The 21,610-nt window shown below is 24.8% G+C and overlaps 2 protein-coding genes across 2 annotated transcripts; both read left to right on the top strand.

Annotated features, from left to right (window-relative positions):
* The first annotated feature begins 1,934 nt into the window (after window positions 1-1,934).
* Window positions 1,935-16,382, top strand: LOC123265252 (globin). The gene is made up of 3 exons (XM_044728932.1): window positions 1,935-2,409; window positions 14,331-14,556; window positions 15,509-16,382. The coding sequence occupies exons 1-3, from the start codon at window positions 2,255-2,257 to the stop codon at window positions 15,638-15,640; spliced, it is 513 nt and encodes a 170-aa protein (XP_044584867.1). The 5' UTR covers window positions 1,935-2,254; the 3' UTR covers window positions 15,641-16,382.
* Window positions 16,383-18,980: 2,598 nt separating this feature from the next.
* LOC123265530 (hemoglobin-1-like) lies at window positions 18,981-21,002 on the top strand. The gene is made up of 3 exons (XM_044729331.1): window positions 18,981-19,293; window positions 20,008-20,248; window positions 20,675-21,002. Exons 1-3 carry the CDS (start codon window positions 19,124-19,126, stop codon window positions 20,819-20,821), a joined length of 558 nt encoding a protein of 185 aa, XP_044585266.1. The 5' UTR covers window positions 18,981-19,123; the 3' UTR covers window positions 20,822-21,002.
* The last annotated feature ends 608 nt before the right edge of the window (window positions 21,003-21,610 follow it).

Raw genomic sequence — 21,610 nt, 5'->3', positions numbered from 1 at the left:
TATGTCTTTATCTTTGACCCTCGAATAAATCAATATAATATTTCTTCTCAAAATAATTTAATTTAAATAGATAAATTTATATTGAAGAATAAACGCACTATTATTTAAATTAATAGCAATTTTAGTATACCAGCTCTTTCCAATTTTATAACAATCTAGTTAATTAGATTGCCAAGTAGAGTAATTGGAAAATTTTCCAATTAACTTGAAATAAAATAATAATCTGTACTATTAAGAGAATAAGAAAAATTTTTTGCTTGTACTTTTAATTTAAAGCTTATATCTTTAAGAACATCAATAGTTAGAAAAGTACAGTGCAATTCAACATAATTAAGAAACGATCTTGTATCTCGTGAACTATTGACATTTTTAAAGATATAAGCTCATCCCGATGTTATACTCATCGAGACCTTTCATTTGAGTACCCACATCAATTTTTCATAAATTTATATATATTGTATATATATGTATATATGAAAAATATATCAAAAATGCATGTGGGTACTTAAATGAAAGCTCTTGATGATTGTAACATCGGGATGAGCTTATATCTTTAAAAACGTCAATTGTTATGAAATTACAATGCAATTTAACAAATATCTTGTGAACTATTGACATTTTTAAAGATATAAGCTCATCCCGATGTTACACTCATCGAGACCTTTCATTTGAGTACCCACATCAATTTTTCATATATTTACATATATTGTAAATATCTATATATGAAAAATATATCAAAAATGCAAGTGGGTACTCAAATGAAAGCTCTTGATGAGTGTCACATCGAGACGAGCTTATATCTTTAAAAATGTCAATAGTTAAGAAAGTACCGTGCAATTTAATATAATTAAGAAACGACCTTGTATCTTGTAAACTATTGACATTTTCAAAGATATAAGCTCATTCCGATGTTACCCTCACCGAGTCCTTTCATTTGAGTACCCACATGCATTTTGATATATATATTTCATATACATTTATATATAATATATATAAATATATGAAAAATTGATGTGGGTACTCAAATGAAAGGTCTCGATGAGTGTAACATCGAAATGAGCTTATATCTTTAAAAACATCAATAGTTAAGAAAGTACAGCGCAATTTAACATAATTAAGAAACGACCTTGTATCTTGTGAACTATTGAAATTTTCAAAGAAATAAGCTCATCCCGACATTACACCCATCGAAACCTTTCATTTGAGTACCTACATCAATTTTTCATATATTTACATATATTATATATATGTATATATGAAAAATATATCAAAAATGCATGTGGGTACTCAAATGAAAGCTCTTGATGAGTGCAACATCACGATGAGCTTATATCTTAAAAAACATCAATATTTAAAAAAGTACAGTGCAATTTACCAAAAGTCTTTATTTAATAAAGCAAAATTTTATTTATTTATATTTCACAAGTCCCGGCAGTCACATAGTGACTGCAAGGTTGCTAGTTATTTCAATTAACTTCACCGGCAATAATCAAAATAAAAATAGAGTTGAAATGTCGAAAGAGAGATAATATTTTTTTTCTTCCCTCGGGGCAAATATATTTCACCTATGTATGTGTCGTGTGTGAAGATATTAACTAGGGACTCCCCTGGCTTGTGGATCGTCTAAAATAGTTGGCTGGATCAATTTTTATCGATATGCACCAGCGGTATCGCGCGCATTTACCTTTTGGCGACCTCATCCCCTCACTGGTGCCCACGAGTGAGTGTACTAGCTCTAGTACTAGTACTAGTACCATTACTAGTACTAGTGTTATGTGTAGGTATGTATAATGAACTATGTACTATTATGTACACAGTATGTAGTAGAAGGAGTAGAGAGAGGGCTGAGTAGTAGAGGCAGGCAGGGCAGAACACGCGACATTGTGGTACGTACTGTAGGATAAATGGTAGGGGTACCATCGGGGGCGGTAAGAGAGTGTCGAAGGGTATCGTGATGCGCGATATTGAAAGATAGATGTAGTCAGACCCGGGTAGCGAGTCAGTAAACACCAATTTTGTAATTTTAACTCTCTTTTAAACAACGCCGCTCTTTTCTTCTTTCCTCGTTGACTTTTTATTTTTTTTTATTATTCAAAAATTGCTATTTTATTATTATATTATTGATGGTCCAGATCACTAAACTTTTGACGTTTTTCCAAGTGAAAGTAATTTTTTTTAAGAAGAAATAAATATTTAAGTGAATTTTTTAAAGTTTCATTTTTTTTAAAGAAGAAATAGATTTTTATTATTTAAAATGGAATCACTTTGGCGGAAAATTTGGGGACATTCCAACGAGGATGTGGTTGATCCTGTAACTGGATTGTCCGGACGAGATGTAAGGCTTGTTCAGAGTACATGGGCTAAAGTCAACGAGGATCCACTGGCTTCTGGTACCACAGTAATGTTAGGGTAATAAACCACTGTTTATTTTAATATTATTATTCTTATTTAATTTTTGTTTCTATCGTGATATAAAAATTAGCAGTCACTTAAAAATTTTTCAATTTTTCGGAAAAAAATGATTTTTAAAAAATTACTTCTATTTATTACGTCAATTTTTTTCTTTTTTTTTTGTTTAGAAAAATATCAAATATTTGTTGGATTCATCTAATGACATCAACGTTAGCAGTCATTTGATAATTTTTTAATTTTATTTAACGAAAAAATTTGTTTAAAAAAATTGGATATTTTATTTTTTAATTTCTTCATTTAAAATTTTTTTTTGTTGTAATTTATTTGTTACAATAATTATAAAAATTATTACAATACACTTAAGTTAGCCAACATTTTTGAATTTTTTTTAATAATTAAATGAGAACAAAAAAATATTTTTTTAAAATTATACTTACAGTTTTTCAATTTTTTAAAAAATAAAATTTTTTACAAAATTATCAAATCTTTGTGAAATTAATTTTATGGCATTAAAGTTAAGTCACTAGAAAATTTTTCAATTTTTATTTAACAAAAAAAATTTATTTTCAAGAAATTGGATTTTTTATTTTTTTTTAAATTTCTCTTATTAATTTTTGTTCTTTTTTTTTTTGTTACAAAAATGAACAAATATTTGTTAAATTAATTCAATGACATTAAAGTTAGCACAGTCACTAGAAAATTTTTCAATTTTATTTAGCGAAAAAATTAAAAAAAAAAATTGATTTAAAAAAAATTGCATTTTTTATTTTTTTTTTAAATTTCAATAAATTAATTTTTTTTTCTTTTTTTTTTGTTACAATAATTATCAAACTATTGATTTAAATTAATTTTATGACATTAAAGTTAGCAGTTATATTTAAAAAATTTTCAATTTTTATTTAACAAAAAAATTTCTTTAAAAAAATGATTTTTAAAAAATTGCATTTTTTATTTTTTTTAAAATTTTTACATTTCAATATTTTTTCGTGATTTTTGTTACAAAAAACTTTTAGTATTTGTTAAGTTTATTTAATGACATTAAAGTTAGCAGTTACTTGAAAAATTTTCAATTTTTATTTAACAAAATAAATTTTTTTTTTTAAATTGGATTTTTTATTTTTTTAAATTTCTACGTCAATTTTTCTTTTTCTAACTTTTTTGCCATAGTTTATAAGTTGTAAAATTATTAAATATATGCTAAATTAATTTTCATGTTTCTATCTAATATATTAATAATTTACTAGAAGCAGAATTAGTGCTAGCTATAATATAACATGATAAACGCATAGTTATGTTTCACTGTACGCTCTAAGCTATCGATTCTCGATTAATTGTAATTCCGGTGGCTTATCAGCAATTATAAACTTATAATAGTTCCGGTAAATTCACATGGTCTAGTACAACATGTGGGAATTAATTTCGCCGCGATATTAATCCACACTGCGGTCTTCAGTAACAGATAATAAAATTTATCAACTTTTTATTTGTGTTTAATAATAGGGTAAATACCCCAATAGATGGACGGTTAAGCAAACTCTCGTATTCTATTAAAAAAATAATATAGGAATATACAGATAAGTTGTGATAAAGTAAATTATATTTATGTAAAAATATATAATTAACCAGGAAAAAATAAGTAAAATTTTGTAGTAATTAATAAAAAAGAAAAAGTCCAAAACCCAAATTTGGTGGCAGGCTTGAATTTCTTCCGGTTGCGCTACGCAGAGGAGATGTGAGAGATGATTATTTGCGTTTACCGAGATCTACTTGTAGTATGTATGATAATTCCTTTCTTGTTCTTGGCATACGCATCTGGAATATGTTGCCGGTGGAGATTGTTAGGGCCGAAAATTACGAAATGTTTCGTAGTTTGTGCCGTGATTACTTTTTGCACGGTAATGATTAATTAAAATATTAACAGCATTACATTATTATTATGCTATAGACTAATGTTATATTATTTTATATTAGAACTACTGAACTTCATCATGATACTGTATTATCATTTACTTTGTATTTACTGTACTTATTATTATTTTGTATTATTTGATGATGGTCCTGAGGGAGCCTAAGCTCCAGGACTAAATAAACATTTATCTATCTATCTATCTATCTATCTAGTAGATGGACAAAATCTCCAATAGATAGACAATCAATACCAATAGATGGACACTACTTACAAGCGATATTTTCGATTCATTATTTATATCAGAAATAATTAATTTATTAATTTTTTCCACTAAAAAATAAAGCTTGATAAAATTAAAGAGAAAAGGTGATAAATCGGATGGTAATTTTCAAAATACATCATAAAGTAATTTTATTAATTTTGAACACGTGATGCTTTCTCATGTAAAGTAACATACAAAATATATTATTTATTTATTCATTTCTCGGTCATAGAGCTTAGCTCCCTGTGACCATATTTCTTATACAAATTATAAAGGTAGTTATAGTACAAAGATAATTATAATGAATCGCATTGACAACAGTATTTAATATAGTAAACTAATAATAATAATAATAACAATTTAAAGAATAATAGTTCATGAAAATAATAATAGTACACTGTAAAAAAAAATCGGTGTAAGTCCATGCGGTGTACGGTGTTAAATTCAACACAGAAATCGGTGTAGCACTAACACCGTTCGCGGTGTAAATTTTTTTTTTCGGTGTTAAATCGGTGTTATAAATTTTCCAGTGTTGATAATATTTTAATTAACACAATTTTTATAATTAAACTTTTTATGTTTAATAATTAAAAATAAATAATCAAAAAAAGTTAATATTTAATTTAGAAAGTTTAAAATAATAAAATATTAAGTAGATAAAAATTTTTAATTAAAATAAATACACTGTAAAAAATTTCGATGTAAAATGGACCCGGAGCATTTTGGGACATCGTATAAATAATCGAAAACTTCAAAATAGTGCATTTTAGTAATAATTTCATAACTTTTAAGTATTTTTTTTTAAGATTTTCGGAATACTTCTAAGATAATGTTAGAATCAATGAAATTTATTTGAAGCGATTGAGTTGAAATTTTGTTCTTAAAACTTATGTGGAACCTTTTTTGAATAATCTTAAAACATTTTTTTAACTACTCGAGAACTAATTTTGAATACTTTTGAGACATTTTTCGGATATTTTTGAGACAATTTTGGAACATTTCTTGGATAGTTTTAGAGTGTTTTTACAACAAATTTGAAACATTTTTAGAACAATTTTACGACAATTCTGAACGTTTTTTAAACGATTTTCATAGAGATAATTTATTTTTGCACAGCCGTAAATTTGTCCCGAAATTAATGGATGAAAAATTTTTTGGACAATTTTAGGACGTTTTTGGGACAATTTAAGAATTTACGAATTACCCATTTACGGTGAAATTCAAAGAATTTTCTTTTATAATGATAATATAATGCTGTTGTGTAAGCTATGAAAGACTATGTGTTACAATATGAGTTTATGTGCAAATGAAATATGTGAAAAAAAGCAAAGTTATCAAATTATTTATTTCAACATGTTCAAAACATCCAATATATTATGAGAAACATTATGGTTACGATAAAAATAATTATTATATTGTTCCTAAACATTTAATATTGTAAATATTATTTTACTTGTTGTAGAACATTCATTAAATCAATTTCTGCGTAATTTTATAAATTGAAAATTCTTAAATAAATGTTACTTGTCTCATTTTGATAAATATTGAATGTTAATTGTGTTTCATGGATCATGTAATATACGTACTCCGATACGGTGTAAATTTATTCTACTGTTACACCGGTATTATACCGATATTACACCGGATTTTTAACACCGCAAAAGAGCACCGTTACACCGGTATTAATACACAGATGTTACATAGCGGTGTTAAAATGAGTCCATTTTAACACCGCTTTTTTTACAGTGTAGTAATAATAATAACTACAGGACATTTCCAACTTCATCATCAAACCGTATTTTTCAATATTCACTCTTAATCATGCTCATTGTCTTGCTCAATGAGCCATTGAAACACTAAATTTTTCTTTATTTAAAAATTTAATTATTTAAGTCACTAAGTCCTCGCGGATAGGCAAATAATCACTTAAATTTCATAAAATGGGATACGCTGCTCTGGGATGTTCCGCTCCCTGACTACTGAATGTGTTAATCTTTTTATGATGGTTTTATTCTTTTGACAAAAGTTCTCACCTGAGCCAGTTAATTTATTTTACTTACTTACAATATTTTTGCTGCAAAGATGACCCTTTATTCCTTGACTGACCCTCTGATAAATTATAAATAATAGTGGTAATAGATGTTGATAGTCTCAACAATAAATGATGATCGGCGACAAGGATTATTATAAAAACTTGATTTTATTACACCAATTCAACAATTTAAACAAAACTTATAATATCTCGGTAACGCAACTAACGAAATATTTATAAATATGAATACTTATACTTAAAATTATAGCTGATGGAATAGTAACAATAGTGAACGTTATTAAACGAAGTTTAATGTCTTTGTTGTAACCAGTTACAATAAACGAACGCTGATACGCTGTTATCCTTTCAAAAGGCACTTTTAACGTATCAGTTTTGCTTAAATCTCGCCGCATAGCAATGTTTGTTCTCAGTTCCAACTTATCTCCAAACAGACCAGGCCGCATAAGACACAGGGCCTTATTATAGAACTTGCATGAAATTACCAGTACAGTCAACGCTCTTTGTATTTGACTCGCCCGTACAGGACCATTCTCTGTATTTGACTCGTCCTTGTCCATAAGAGCTGTGTAAAATCGTCAAATACAGAGGAAGAATGTGGTCAAATACAGAGAGGTCCAATACAGAGAGCGTCGACTGTAATCGACGATCCGAACAAAAACAGTTTCACTGTAAAAAAGTCGCACCAAGTCCACGTTCATAAGACTATTAGGAAAAAAAATTTTTTTTTTCTTTACAAAAAGATACAAAATAAAAAAATTAAAAAATCCGAGTAACCGATATGATTGTTTATGATTTTCGGAAATTAAAAATTTTTTGTAAATTTAAAAATTAAAAAAATTTTAGAACGTATTTAGTGTGCGCGGCTGCAAAATATTTTACTTTTAATCAAATTCGTAAAATCTATTTACTAGGACTTTAAAAAATTTAAATACACAATGACGCACACCAAGTACGTTCTAAAATTTTTTAATTTTTAAATTTACAAAAAATTTTTTTAATTTCCGAAAATCATAAACAATCATATCGGTTACTCGGATTTTTAATTTTTTATTTTGTATCTTTTGTAAAGAAAAAAATTTTTTTCCTAATAGTCTTATGAACGTGGACTTGGTGCGACTTTTTACAGTGAAACTGTTTTTGTTCGGATTTTAGTATTTTTGTAATTATAATGAAAATTTACAATTGATAACAACTTAAATCTCGTGTTGACTGCATTATTTACTGCAAACTATCCGCTTAAAGCTACAGTTTATGTAGATGTAATTCCAGTGCACCCTTACGGCCATAGATGCAAGCTATGAATCACTTTTACTGTAGTTGCGTGTCTATAGGAAGGATTACTACACATTTTTATTTTATCTAGTCTGTGGCGCTGATATTCCCCATCGAAAAAAAGTCAGGATCGAAATTTCTGGGCTTACTATAGTTTGTGCTGATAAAATTTAATAATTTTAAGTGAATTAAGTGTTATAATTGATTATAATTAATTAATATCAGTAAAATAAAGTATAAATTACTTTTATAATATATTATTTTGGAAAAAGGAGAACCATATAATTAAATAAAATTTTGCAACCTCGAAATACCGTTCTGCTTACAGTAAACACAGTCGGTAGTCTGGCGCTCCGTTTACAACGGATTTGAACGGAACTTGGCGCCAGATTCTACCGAATCTGTGGATCACGAGGCACTAGCCAATTAAGTCGCCGCCGATGCTCAGTAATATGCTCATATTGTTTTATTCTAAAAATAAACCGAACGCAATTATTTAGTGAGACAAGCAATGATCTCTCAAGCTCAAATGTTAGATTCGTTAATACACACGCAAAATAGTCAAAAACAGGCAATACAAGTGCTGTTACCAGCTTTCGTTTTAATTGCTTAATCGCTTTATATTAATATAAAGAATACTAATAATTAATAAATTATCAATATAAATTTATAAAGCACAACGTTAAAAACGTTATGTTGTCTTCTTCTTTTTAATAGGTCTGTTCTCTTTTGCTTTTAAATTTCCTTCTCTCAATTTTCTCTTTTATTCAGCGTTTTCTTTTTTCTCTTCAATTTCTTCAATAATCATAATAATACTTTTATTTCCAGTACATGTCTGTTTGCTATAATCTTTACTCTTATTCTCACATTGATCCACCAATAAAATTTAAAAAAAAAATAAGAAAATTCATCATATAAACTCAATGTCCATCTATTGGATAAAGGTTAAAAAAGTGTCACCAATAGATGGACACTAAATTCTATTATTTCTTTTCGATTTTATTATTAAAATATTATATTTCTAGCTTTGTTAGTGAAATATAAGCGTAATTATATGTAGAAATCTTACTTTTTTTTATTATTTTTAATAATAATAACAAATAATGTCCACCATCTATCTGTCACACGCTTACTAGTGGCAGCGCTCTCGGAGCAAAACCTCGAGACGTCCAATTTAAATAATTTTTTTAAACTATTATTATAAATAAAGAGTTAAAAAAAATTACTTTTCGCTCTCAGAACTATTTGTAGACATAAAAAAATATAACGACTTAAGATTTTTGTTCTTAAAACTAATGTAATTGCTTCTAGAAATAATATCTGTCCATCTATTGGGGGGTGTCCATCTATTGGGGTATTTACCCTAATAAAAAAATTTCTTCATCTAGAAAATGAAAAAAAATTTTAATTGTTCTTTTTTTTGAATTATTAAGTAAATTATTTATTATCGATGCACGGAAAAAAGTAAACTGTTATAAATAACAGTCGATTTATAATAAGTAATGATCAACTGCTAAAAATTACCATTTCAAACAATAAAATCGTGATTTTACTATTCACTTTATAATATTTACCATTTAAACGTTACAATTTACTCTTTACATGGAAGAAAATACTATTTCAAATAGTAATACTGATGTAAAAAAATTACTTGTATCTGCAACTATTTTACCTCTTATAGATTACTGCTCTGTTGTCTTAACTAGTATAACTTTTGAAGAAAATTGTAAGCTACAACGTTCATTAAATTCTGCAATACGGTTTATTTACAATCTAAAGCGTGATGAACATATCACGCCTTATAGAAGAGAACTTGGTTGGTTATCAGTAAAAAGTCGGCGTATTTATTACCTTGCTTGTTATTTTATAAATTACTAGATACGGGCAAACCTGACTATCTGCGGGAATTATTTCTTGAGGATCTTGATACTAGACGTTCAGAAAGACTTGCAATGAAGAGAAATAATGTAAATTTTAAAATGCCAAACTTTTTCGACCACATATTATGAATTCTCTTTTGTTGTCACTTGCATTCGTCTCTGGGAAGAATTACCAGTGGACATAATAAGAGCGTCTAGTATAGAAGTCTTCAAGAATAAGATGTTTGATTATTTATTTAATTCAGATAATTAAGTAGTTTAGTTAAATTCAAATCAAAATATTAAGTGGTTGCAATCTTCAGATTTTATGTTTTAAACCATAAATATAAAAATTAAATCTTCAGATTATGTTTATATTATATTTTTAATTAAAAATTGTTATATAATGTAAATGTAAAATTGTTATATACGATGTAAATATAGCTTTTGCCAATTGGCCAGTTTGGCTTTTGGCATAAATAAAGTTATCTATCTATCTATCTATCTATCTAATATTCGCTATGTGAATGTCTAAAATGTTTAAGTATAATAATTAAGAATTCAGACTTTGATATTTATCATTTCATTTCGTACCTAAAAAATGATCGCAATGATATGTAAAAAGTATAAAATAAAGTTAGTAAATTTCTAATACAAGCAACGTCAATATTTACAAAGTAAAATGGTAAATTTTAAACGCAACGCTAAAAATCAAACTGTAATTATTGACTTGCTTGGACTGGTAAAATGTATATTTTAAAAGTATAATTTTTACTGTTTCAAATGTTAAATTCTCCCAGAATGAGAGCCCCTTCTCTTTCATCTGAGTTTCCTTTCTCCTCATAATATCGACTATATATTGAAATGGCAATTTTTACTGTTTGAAACTGTAATTTTTTAAGATGAAAGAGTCGTTATTTACTATAGTGACAGCTACTAATCACTTATTTTGGATATTAAATTATAAATTGTGGCTTTTATACTTTCTACATTAAATTCTGTAATATTTATATTTTTGCCACCCCGATGTCCGCTTTACTATTTGAAGCTATAAAAATTAACCGGAATCCGAGTAAATATTACAGTTTACTTTTTTCCGTGCATCTATTAGGGTATTTACTCTAATAAAAAAATTTCTTCATCTAGAAAATGAAAAAAAATTTAATTGTTCTTTTTTTTGAATTATTAAGTAAATTATTTATTATCGATGAGAAAAAATTTGAACAATTTTTCTGTACTTAAGAAATTATTAAGAATTATTAAAGAAGAAGAAATTGGTTTGTTGAAAAGTTAATTACTTGTGAAAATTATCTCTAATTTTGGGATTAAAGAAGAATAATAGGGAAATATTTATGAATGTAAAGAATTAAAATGAAAATTTAATTGTTCTTTTCTTTGAATTATTCATTACCGATGAGAAAAAATTTTAGCAATTTTTCTGTACTTACTATCTAACGTCAAAAATAGTGTAACTTCAAAATTACTTCAAGAAAAATACGACTATCAAAAATATTTTTTGATAAGAATTTTTTTTTGTAAAGTCTTAAGACGAGTTTAAAAGTCAACAGTAAAATTTATAGAGATGATTCACTGCAAGTTATCTTCTTTTTGGATAGGAATGAAATACAATCCCAAGGTTTATGAAATACAATCCCGAGTTTCATCAGGTGAACCTTGAATCCTTTAATTTGAAGCTAGAGTTCCTCCTCTAACAATGACCAAAATATTTCTGACGTAGCAAGGAAATAATTATGCTACTATTTTTTATTTAATATTTCTTCTGTCATAAATTTAAGTACATTACTTACACTGATGGAAGGATTTATTAATTATTAATAATTTAATTTATTTGAAGACAATTATTTAATTTATTAAATTTTAATAAATATTTTTTAACATTCAATAAATATTTATTTGGGAAGAGGTTGGCAATAGCCTAATCGGCTTGGTACCTGCATTTCGAAAGAGTGGGACCAGGGTTCGATTCCGGCGCGCACCAATATTTTTCAATGATTATAAACTAAGAATATGTGCGTTTCATTGCCAGCCTCTGTACCGGTCGGGTTTTCTGTGGTTTTCCCATATAGTTATGGAGGTAAAATGTCATTATAGAAGTACCTCCATACTATTTAAGACCGTAACCCGCATGGAGAAATATATATGTCAAAAATATATGTCGCATATATAATATATATGCCGTATATATTTACGCAAAAAAAAAATATGTCAACATATATTTTTCTCATAGATGCTGACATATATGCAGATATACATGCTTACATATATGTAGACATATATGTAAACATACACTGAAAAAAAAAATTTCTAAGTTTGAAAATTTTTTTACTCAAATCAATAAAGTTAAATTTTTCAAAATTATTTTCTTAATTCAAGTTAAATTTTTTTCTGTTTATCTCTAGACATTTATATGCACGCATATATGTGAACATATATCTACGCATATATGTGAACATATATGCGGACATATATTTAGCGCAAAAAAAATATATGTGAAAATATATATTTGCATATATTTTTCGCATATATATTTTTCCATGCGGGAATGCAAATGCAGGTACTGATTATAACGCGTAAGTCGGCCACAGTCGCAGCACATGTGTGTCGGGCATGAAAGAAAAAAATCCTGACATGCAGGGGGGTGGGGACGAAAAAGTGGTTGAGAGTTATGATGACGGGGTTGAGAGATTATATTGCGGAGAAAAAAGTGGAGAGACAATAATTCCCCACCCTCCCTTGTAAAACACTCTACAGTGATACAAGTAAAACCATCCTCAAATATTTATTTGGGAGGAAAATACATTGATTAAAAGTTAATTAGTATTTATTAATAGTTAACAAATATTTATTAACAGTTAATAAATATTTTGTTGAGTGAATTTATTTCGTTTGCAATGAAATATAATATGAAGATTACTTATAACCAAAAATCATCTTTATAAATTATTTACATTAATTATATTACATTAAAATAACGTTTATTGTAAACTACCAAATTTTATTGCAGCTCATAATTGTATTTTATATTTTTTAATATTAAAAACGTTAATTTATTTAGTGAATTTAATTATTATCATGAATTTCAGCTTTAAAGTTATAAAAAGTGTCAAAAGAAAATTGCTTTTTATTTTAAATAAATATTTGTTAACAGTTAACAAATATTCATTGACTATTTATAAATATTCATTAACAGTTAATAGACTGTATTTAATAATTACTTATTAACTTTTAAAAAATATTTATTAACATTTAATAAATAATTTATTAACTGGTAATAAATATTTATTAAATCCTATGATGTTAAAAAATCATTTATTAATAGTTAATAAAGCTTATTAAATATAAACAAATCCTTCTATCAGTGTATTGTAATTACTTTAAAAATGTAAAGGGGAAGAGTAAAATTTTTTTAAATAATTTATTTTTAATAAATATTGCAATTACTTTAAAATTGTAAAGGGGAAGAGTAAAATTTTTTTTAATAATTTATTTTTAATAAATATTGTAATTACTTTAAAATTGTAAAGGGGAAGAGTAAAATTTTGTTAAATAATTTATTTTTAATAAATATTGTAATTACTTTAAAATTGTAAAGGGGAAGAGTAAAATTTTTTTAAATAATTTATTTTTAATAAATATTGTAATTACTTTAAAATTGTAAGAGGAAGAGTAAAATTTTTTTAAATAATTAATTTTTAATAAATATTGTAATTACTTTAAAATTGTAAAGGGGAAGAGTAAAATTTTTTTAAATAATTTATTTTTAATAAATATTGCAATTACTTTAAAATTGTAAAGGGGAAGAGTAAAATTTTTTTAAATAATTAATTTTTAATAAATATTGTAATTACTTTAAAATTGTAAAGGGGAAGAGTAAAATTTTGTTAAATAATTAATTTTTAATAAATATTGCAATTACTTTAAAATTGTAAAGGGGAAGAGGAAAATTTTTTTTAATAATTTATTTTTAATAAATATTGTAATTACTTTAAAATTGTAAAGGGGAAGAGGAAAATTTTGTTAAATAATTTATTTTTAATAAATATTGTAATTACTTTAAAATTGTAAAGGGGAAGAGGAAAATTTTTTTAAATAATTTATTTTTAATAAATATTGTAATTACTTTAAAATTGTAAAGGGGAAGAGTAAAATTTTTTTAAATAATTTATTTTTAATAAATATTGTAATTACTTTAAAATTGTAAGAGGAAGAGTAAAATTTTTTTAAATAATTAATTTTTAATAAATATTGTAATTACTTTAAAATTGTAAAGGGGAAAAGGAAAATTTTTTTAAATAATTTATTTTTAATATAAATTCTTAATGTGTGTTTATACACATCAGATTAAATATTTAATTACTAGAATTATAATTGCAAGCGATCGATTTATTGAATACTCGGGCTTTGACAAAGGACTTATTAAGGCGGTCTTATTAAAATTCAAATCAACTTCCACTCATTTTTTCCATCTACGCTTGTTAAATATTCATACCGGTGTCTTTCATTATAAATTCACACTTACATCTCGTAATTTTTTTGTTCCAGACTTTTTGAACGCCACCCGGAGTACCAGTCGCACTTTGACAAGTTCAAAGATGTGCCTCACCAAGATTTACCGGGAAACAAAAAATTTCAAGCACACGCTTTGAGTGTTATGGGTGCATTGAACAACACCGTTGATGCATTAAATGATGTTGGAGTGCTTGAAGCTAGTCTTACCGCTCTCGGTAAACGTCATGCAACTCGTGAACTTACGGAACAACAATTTCAAGTAAAACATTTTTTTTTTTGTGTATTAGATTATATTATTTTATTTATACCATGGCCTAATTGGCCGAACGACAAATTTATAACAATTTAAACTATGTTAAGTAGAATCAGACGCAGAATATATAAATAAGTATTATGATATACGATTTAACCAATTCATCAAATAAAGGTTTAGTTATATGCTTGAAAACTAATTAAATATCATGCGCGGTAATTAAAATTCTATTCATTTCATTTTTTTATTTCGTTTATTTTATTTGACCGCTTTTGTGATAGCAATCGATTTTTTTTATTTATTTATTATTTTTCTTGTGATTTTAAATCATATTTTATTAAGCGGATAACTTTTTATTTTTTTTGAGACAAAAAAAAATGTATTAATAAAATATTTAGTTAAAACTAAATATTTTATTAATAAGAAATTTTTTAATTCAAAATTATATTAATTTAATTGTTAGATTTAAAAAATTATAAAGAATTTTTAATTTTTAACTAAAAAAATTTATTTAAAAATATAATTTTATAAAAAATCAAAAATTTTTTTTTAAAAATGAAATTTGATGAAAAATCAAAATTTTTTATTTTGAAAAAAGAAATTTTAATTAAAAAATATCAATTTTTTAACTAAAAAAAAGTCATTTAAAAATTTGCTTTTTTTAAAATTAAATTTTATAAAAAATTAAAAATTTTGGGAAATATTTACAAGTCGGGTCAAGCATTTTAATTTTCATTTTTTTGAACGAAATTTCTATTTGATTTTTTTGATATATTTTTTTTTTTGAGAAATGAACAATTTTAGCTGACAATTTTTTTATTTTTCTTAAAAAATAAACAAGCTCTAAAAAATTATTTAAAAAAAATTTTAATTATAATTTTTTAAAGTTCTAAAAATTGAAAAAAAAAAAATTTTTTTTCTAATTTAATTAATAAAATAAATTTAATAAAATTTTTAGCACCTAAAAACAGTGATTGTGGATGTGTTCCGTCAGACGCTAGGTGACCAATTTACAAAAGAAACCGAAGAAGCATGGACGAAAACATTGCAAGTTATATATTCATATATTTTTAAAGGTCTATCTTCCTAACATATTTGTAAATAAGACAATAATTATAATTATTATAATAATGACTACAATACGTTAAATTACCACGACGATGATCTGATGAATATCAAGATTGATTTTATAATATCCGACAAATTGTGACATTATCAGGAAATTGTATGATCGTCGTCACGTGCCAACTTCCACCCGTCGCCGCAATTTCACTAATTTTTTTATTATAAATTATTTACCGTTCTTTAAAAAGCTTGTAATGAGATAAGTAATTTGAAACAGTTACAAACTATTAATTTAAGTAGACGAGAGTAATCTTTGCTCCCTTTGCATACAATCCGCCAATACATTAATAAATAATAATGTCCGACGTGTGAAATGATGTAGATGATGACGATACGCAACAATGAGGCTTAACAAGATTGCCCAATTAATTTTATATACATACATTTATTCCTTGGTCTATTTATTTATTATTATTTTATTATTGAATGTACATCGGACAAATAACTTAACTTTATGCGCATAAATATTTAATAAAATAGAAGAATGCGCGTGATATAATTTTAATATTAAAACTTGTTTGAATTACAATAAGAGTTATGAATAGAGAGTACGAATATGACCGATATAATGTATATTTATATCTATATATAAATTAAACTCGACGACAAGTCATATCACGTCCTCTTAAAGTGGTGGTGTACTTTGACTAGAAAACGACAACGACTATGACGACGATTTACGCTCAATAATTCTCTCTAGTGAATTTTAAAAAACATACTTAATCATCACAGCTATTTCTCACGACGACAATCTAAATTGTCAAATTATTATTATTATTATTATAATTATAAAAATCAGATAAGACTCTTATAAGCTTTATTAAACTATTAAAAGAAAAAAAAAATAACAATAATAATAATAATTTAATTTAATTTAAAAAAACAATATTTTTTTTTATAAAAATGTTATTATTATTATTATTTACTATTTTTTCCGAAGATTGGTGTTTTTACTAATTAAAGAGTTCTATATTTCAAAGCCATTTTTTCGATGACCAAAAAAAGTTTCACTGAGTAAAAAATTAACTTCTTTGCTTAAACTTAATTAAAAATAAAAAAAAATTTTTAATTATTAGATATATTCACCCGAAGATGGTATTGAGTGCTCATACCAACAATAAAAGTGGTGAAAATAAATTTACGTAATAAAAATTTAATGTAAAATTTAAAATTAGTCTAACATCAATTTGGATCGGGGATAATGGCTTTGAAATATAGAACTCTTTAATTATTATTATTATTATTATTATAAAAATAAGATAAGGCTCTTATAAGCTTTATTACACTATAAAAAAAATCTGGAAAACGGTTGACCCTAAAGGCCATCCCTGCAACTTTCCGCCAATTCCATACCTAAACGCTTGAAATTGCACTTATGACGTTTCTGAGCTCTTCGAGATCAAAAATACAATTTGTGTGTTATTTTGAGCTCTCCGAGCTCAAAGAAATAGCTTTTGTATGCTTTTGAGCTCTTCGAGCTCAAAAGGCTGATAGAAGTTTAATAAAACAGTATTTTTTAAATTTTCAAACTGCAATAATTTCTAAATGAATGAATCGATTTTCACGCGGTAGGCAGTATTCCACACACTTTTTAAAAATCTATTATATACTTTTGAACACAAACTGATCGAACCGAAAATTTTAGAGAAATTTGAAAAATTCACTTTTTCCGAAATTTTTTCGACAACGATAACTCACGAACCAATCAACCAATTTTCACGTTTTTGGTAGCGATCGACGTGATTTTTTGGGCTTTAATAATTATTTTATTTCATCAAAAATGATCCAAAAAGAAATCTCGAAGTTATGTGAAAAAAACACTTTTTTCGAAATTTTTCGTTTTCGATAACTCTCGAACGAATCAACCGATTTTGATGGGATTGGTAGCAATCGACGTGGTTTTTTAAGCTCAAAAGTTGATTAGTTTTTGGAATTGATCGGTGAAGCCGTTTAGAAGTTATTCCAAAAAAACGATTTTTTTTAAATTTTATTTTTGAGATTTCTCAAAATCTAGCGAACCGAATCGATTCAAATTTTCACGAAATTTAATGGCAATGATACTCTTTGGATCACCACCTATTTCGATCCGATCGGCCGAGCCGTTCAAAAGTTATAAAAGGTTTACATACATACATACACACACACACACATACATACAGCCGCACGGACACCATCGCGGGAATAGTCAGAGAAGCTTCCTGTGACCTTAAAACGTCGAGATCTGATGAAAACTCGATTTTCGAAAAACGGGGTAAAACCAATAACTTCCCGATTTTTGAAAATTTTCAATTTTCTTAGCGGGAAATTAAAAATAATAAAAATAATAATAATAAAAATAATAAAAATAATAATAATAAAAATAAAAATAAAAATAATAATAATAATAATAATAATAATAATAATGTTACAAATATTGCTAAGATCGGTGATTTTACTTATTAAAAAGAATTTATTTTTTTAAGCCAACTTACTCGATCTACTTGGAGACTATTCAATTTTTATTTATTAATTATTTTCACCACAATATTGTCGGTATGAGCACTCATACCATCCTCGGGTGAATATATAATAATTAAAAAATTTTTTTTAAAGCGTTCCGAATTATTTTTTTGGTTACTGAAGAAAAAAGTTTCACTGAGTAAAAAATAACATCTTTATATAATTCCAATTAAAATTGTCTTAAAAATCAAAATTTTTAATTATTATATTTTTATTATTTTTTTTTTTAAATTATATTTTAATTATTAAATTTTTAATTATTTTATATTCACCTGAGGATAGTATGAGTGAGTGCTTATACCGACAATATTGTGATAAAAATAATTAATAAATAAAAATTGAATAGTCTTTAAGTGGATCGAGTAAGTTGGCTTAAAAAAATAATAAATCCTCTTTAATAATTAAATAAATAAATAAATAATAATAATAATAATAATAACCCATAATTTTTCTGAAAAACAAGCACCCCCAGAATGATCGCTTCATTTTTTGTTACAAAAAAAATGATTGTTATTAGTATTATTATTTTTATTTTGTAATAAAGCTTATAAGAGTCTTATCTTATTTTTACTATAATTTTAAAATGCGGCGATGGAAAATTCATTGTACAATTGTTGAATGTTTTAAATTAAATGTTATTAACAAAATTATACATGTATTATAATTATTATTATTAATTCATATGATATAAATAAAAAGTAATCATCACGAAATAAAATACTTTTTTTTTCTATATATCCCTCCATGAATATTTTCGTGCTCTATCATTTTTTTTAAGTATTATAAGTTTAAGCGCGCTGAATAGCTTACTCAGTTCGCGTTCAGTTCTCGAAAGGATTCGACTGTAGTCTCAGAATTTTTTATGCCTTCGCTGAGTTAAAAAGCTTGAATTAAATACATTAGCAATAAAAAAAGGATCCTTTATTATCTTTTTAATAGTTTTATTATTATGGGTTCTATTGTGAGTTATGTGGTACCTAGCGAAGGTCAAACTAGATTGGAAAATGACGATCATAAAAATTCAGGCTTGACACAACGGCAGAAAAAAATTATGAAGAAAACTTGGGAGTCTTGTATTAATTCTAATTCAATTATTATTTGTATGGAAATAATGTTGAGGTATATTTTTAAATTATTTATTGTTATAAAATTAAATTTTTAAATGATTTTTTTGTAGTTAAAAAATTAATATTTTTTACTTTATAAAATTACAATTTTTTTTAAATTTAAATTTGTGATTTTTTTATAAAATTATAATTTTAAAAAATTATATTTTTTTAAAAAGTAAATTTTTAAATGACTTTTTTTTTAGTTAAAAAATAATTTTTTATTTTATAAAATTACAATATTTTTCAATTAAAATTTCTTTTATTTTTAATTAAAATTTTGATTTTCTATCAAATTTCATTTTTAAAAAAAATATTTGATTTTTATAAAATTATAATTTTAAAAAATTATATTTTTTTAAAAAGTAAATTTTTAAATGACTTTTTTTTTAGTTAAAAATCAATATTTTTCATTGTTTAAAACTACAATTTTTGATTTTTTTATAAAATTTAATTTTTAAAAAAGTAAATTTTTAATTGATTTTTTTTTAGTTAAATAATTGCTATTTTTTATTTTATAAAATTATACCTAATTTTTTTTTAATTGAAATTTCTTTTTTTTAAACAAAAAATTTTTGATTTTTTATAAAATTATATTTTAAAAAAATTAAATTTTTGAATAATTTCGTTTAGTTAAGAAAAGTACTTTAAAATTTTTTTAAAGTAAATTTTTAAATATTTTTGTGTAAAGTAAAAAAAAAATGAATACATTTTTATTTATTATTAGTTTATTTGATAAATACAAAGATACCAAAGAAGTGTTCACGGACTTTAAAGACATTCCTAATGAAGAACTGAAAAAAAATAAAAAATTTCACGCGCACTGTCAAATGATAATGAGTGTTGTAAACAACGCTGTAAATGCTTTCTTAAATGATGATGATGAGCTGTTCGCAGCGATACTTAAAATTACAGGAGAACGTCACGCCAAGCGCGCTAAGAATCCGATAATTGAAAAACATATGGAGGTGAAGATTAATTGTTATTAAAATTTATAATATAAATTCATGACTATATATATATATATATATATATATATATATATATATATATATATATATATATATATATGCATATGGCATGTATATGCATATATATATATATATATATATATATATATATATATATATATACATATATATATATGCATATATATGTATATATATATATATATATATATATATATATATATATATATATATATATATATGTATATGCATATATATATATATATATATGTCATGTATGCTATATATATATATATATATATATATATATATATATATATATATATATATATATATGTATATATATATATATGTATATATATATATATATATATATATGTATATATATATATATATGACAGATTATTAATAATTATTAATTTTTAGCGCCTACGAGATCCGATGATTGAAAGCTTTAAACGTCATATGAAGTCACAGTGGACTAATGAAATGGATAATTTGTGGACGTCCGCGATCGAAAATATTATTAAAGTTATAATTCAAGGAATTCAAGAGACTTTGTCGGAAAATTAACACACAGCATAATAATTATGAAACAGAGATTTATTTCACTTTTTTCATTTAATCATCATTTGATACGGTCAATTAGTTTTTATCTCATACATACGTCAATGTCGGTTTGCCGGCCTTGATAGTTCAATTTTTATAATTTAATACTTCCTTATTTTAAAAATAAATATTTTATTGTTTTTAATATTTGATACTTAAAAAAATTTATTGCAAGAGTTTAATTTTCTTAGAAGAATTTAATTATGATAAAAATGTCAAGAAGAGATTAAATATTTTAAATATTTAAAAAATTACGCTTTTGCCAGTTTTAACATTAGATGAATAAAGAAAATAATTTATTTTAGATAAAAAATTTGTATTTTTTTTTTTTTTTAATAAATTAATAAATAATATGTGGACTGAATCTCAGCAAGTGTTTGTTATCTTTAACTTAAAAGGTCAATAAGGTGACCTGAAGCTAATATAAAGTTCAGAATTTATTTTATTTTATTTTTTTTTTTAAGTGAGATCAGCGGAAAATTATGACATATTATTGCGTTTAAATAAAGGAAGAATATTTGTAATTATATAATTTATTTAAAGAACTTTTTTGTAAATTTTAGTTTTAGGAAAAATTATTAAGAAAGAAGAAATTGGTAAGTTGGAAAGATAACTAATTGGAAATATTGTCTTTAATTATGGGATTAAAAAATAATTTTAGGGAAATTTTTATAAATGTAAAGAGTTAATTATACTTTTCTTTGAATAATTAAGTAAATTATTAATTATCGATGGGGAACAATTTGAACAATT

Source organism: Cotesia glomerata, linkage group LG5 (genome assembly GCF_020080835.1).
Source record: "Cotesia glomerata isolate CgM1 linkage group LG5, MPM_Cglom_v2.3, whole genome shotgun sequence".
In the NCBI taxonomy this organism is placed as follows: Eukaryota; Metazoa; Arthropoda; class Insecta; order Hymenoptera; family Braconidae; genus Cotesia; species Cotesia glomerata.
Note: the sequence above shows the minus strand (reverse complement) of the source record. Positions and strands in the feature narration are given on the sequence as shown.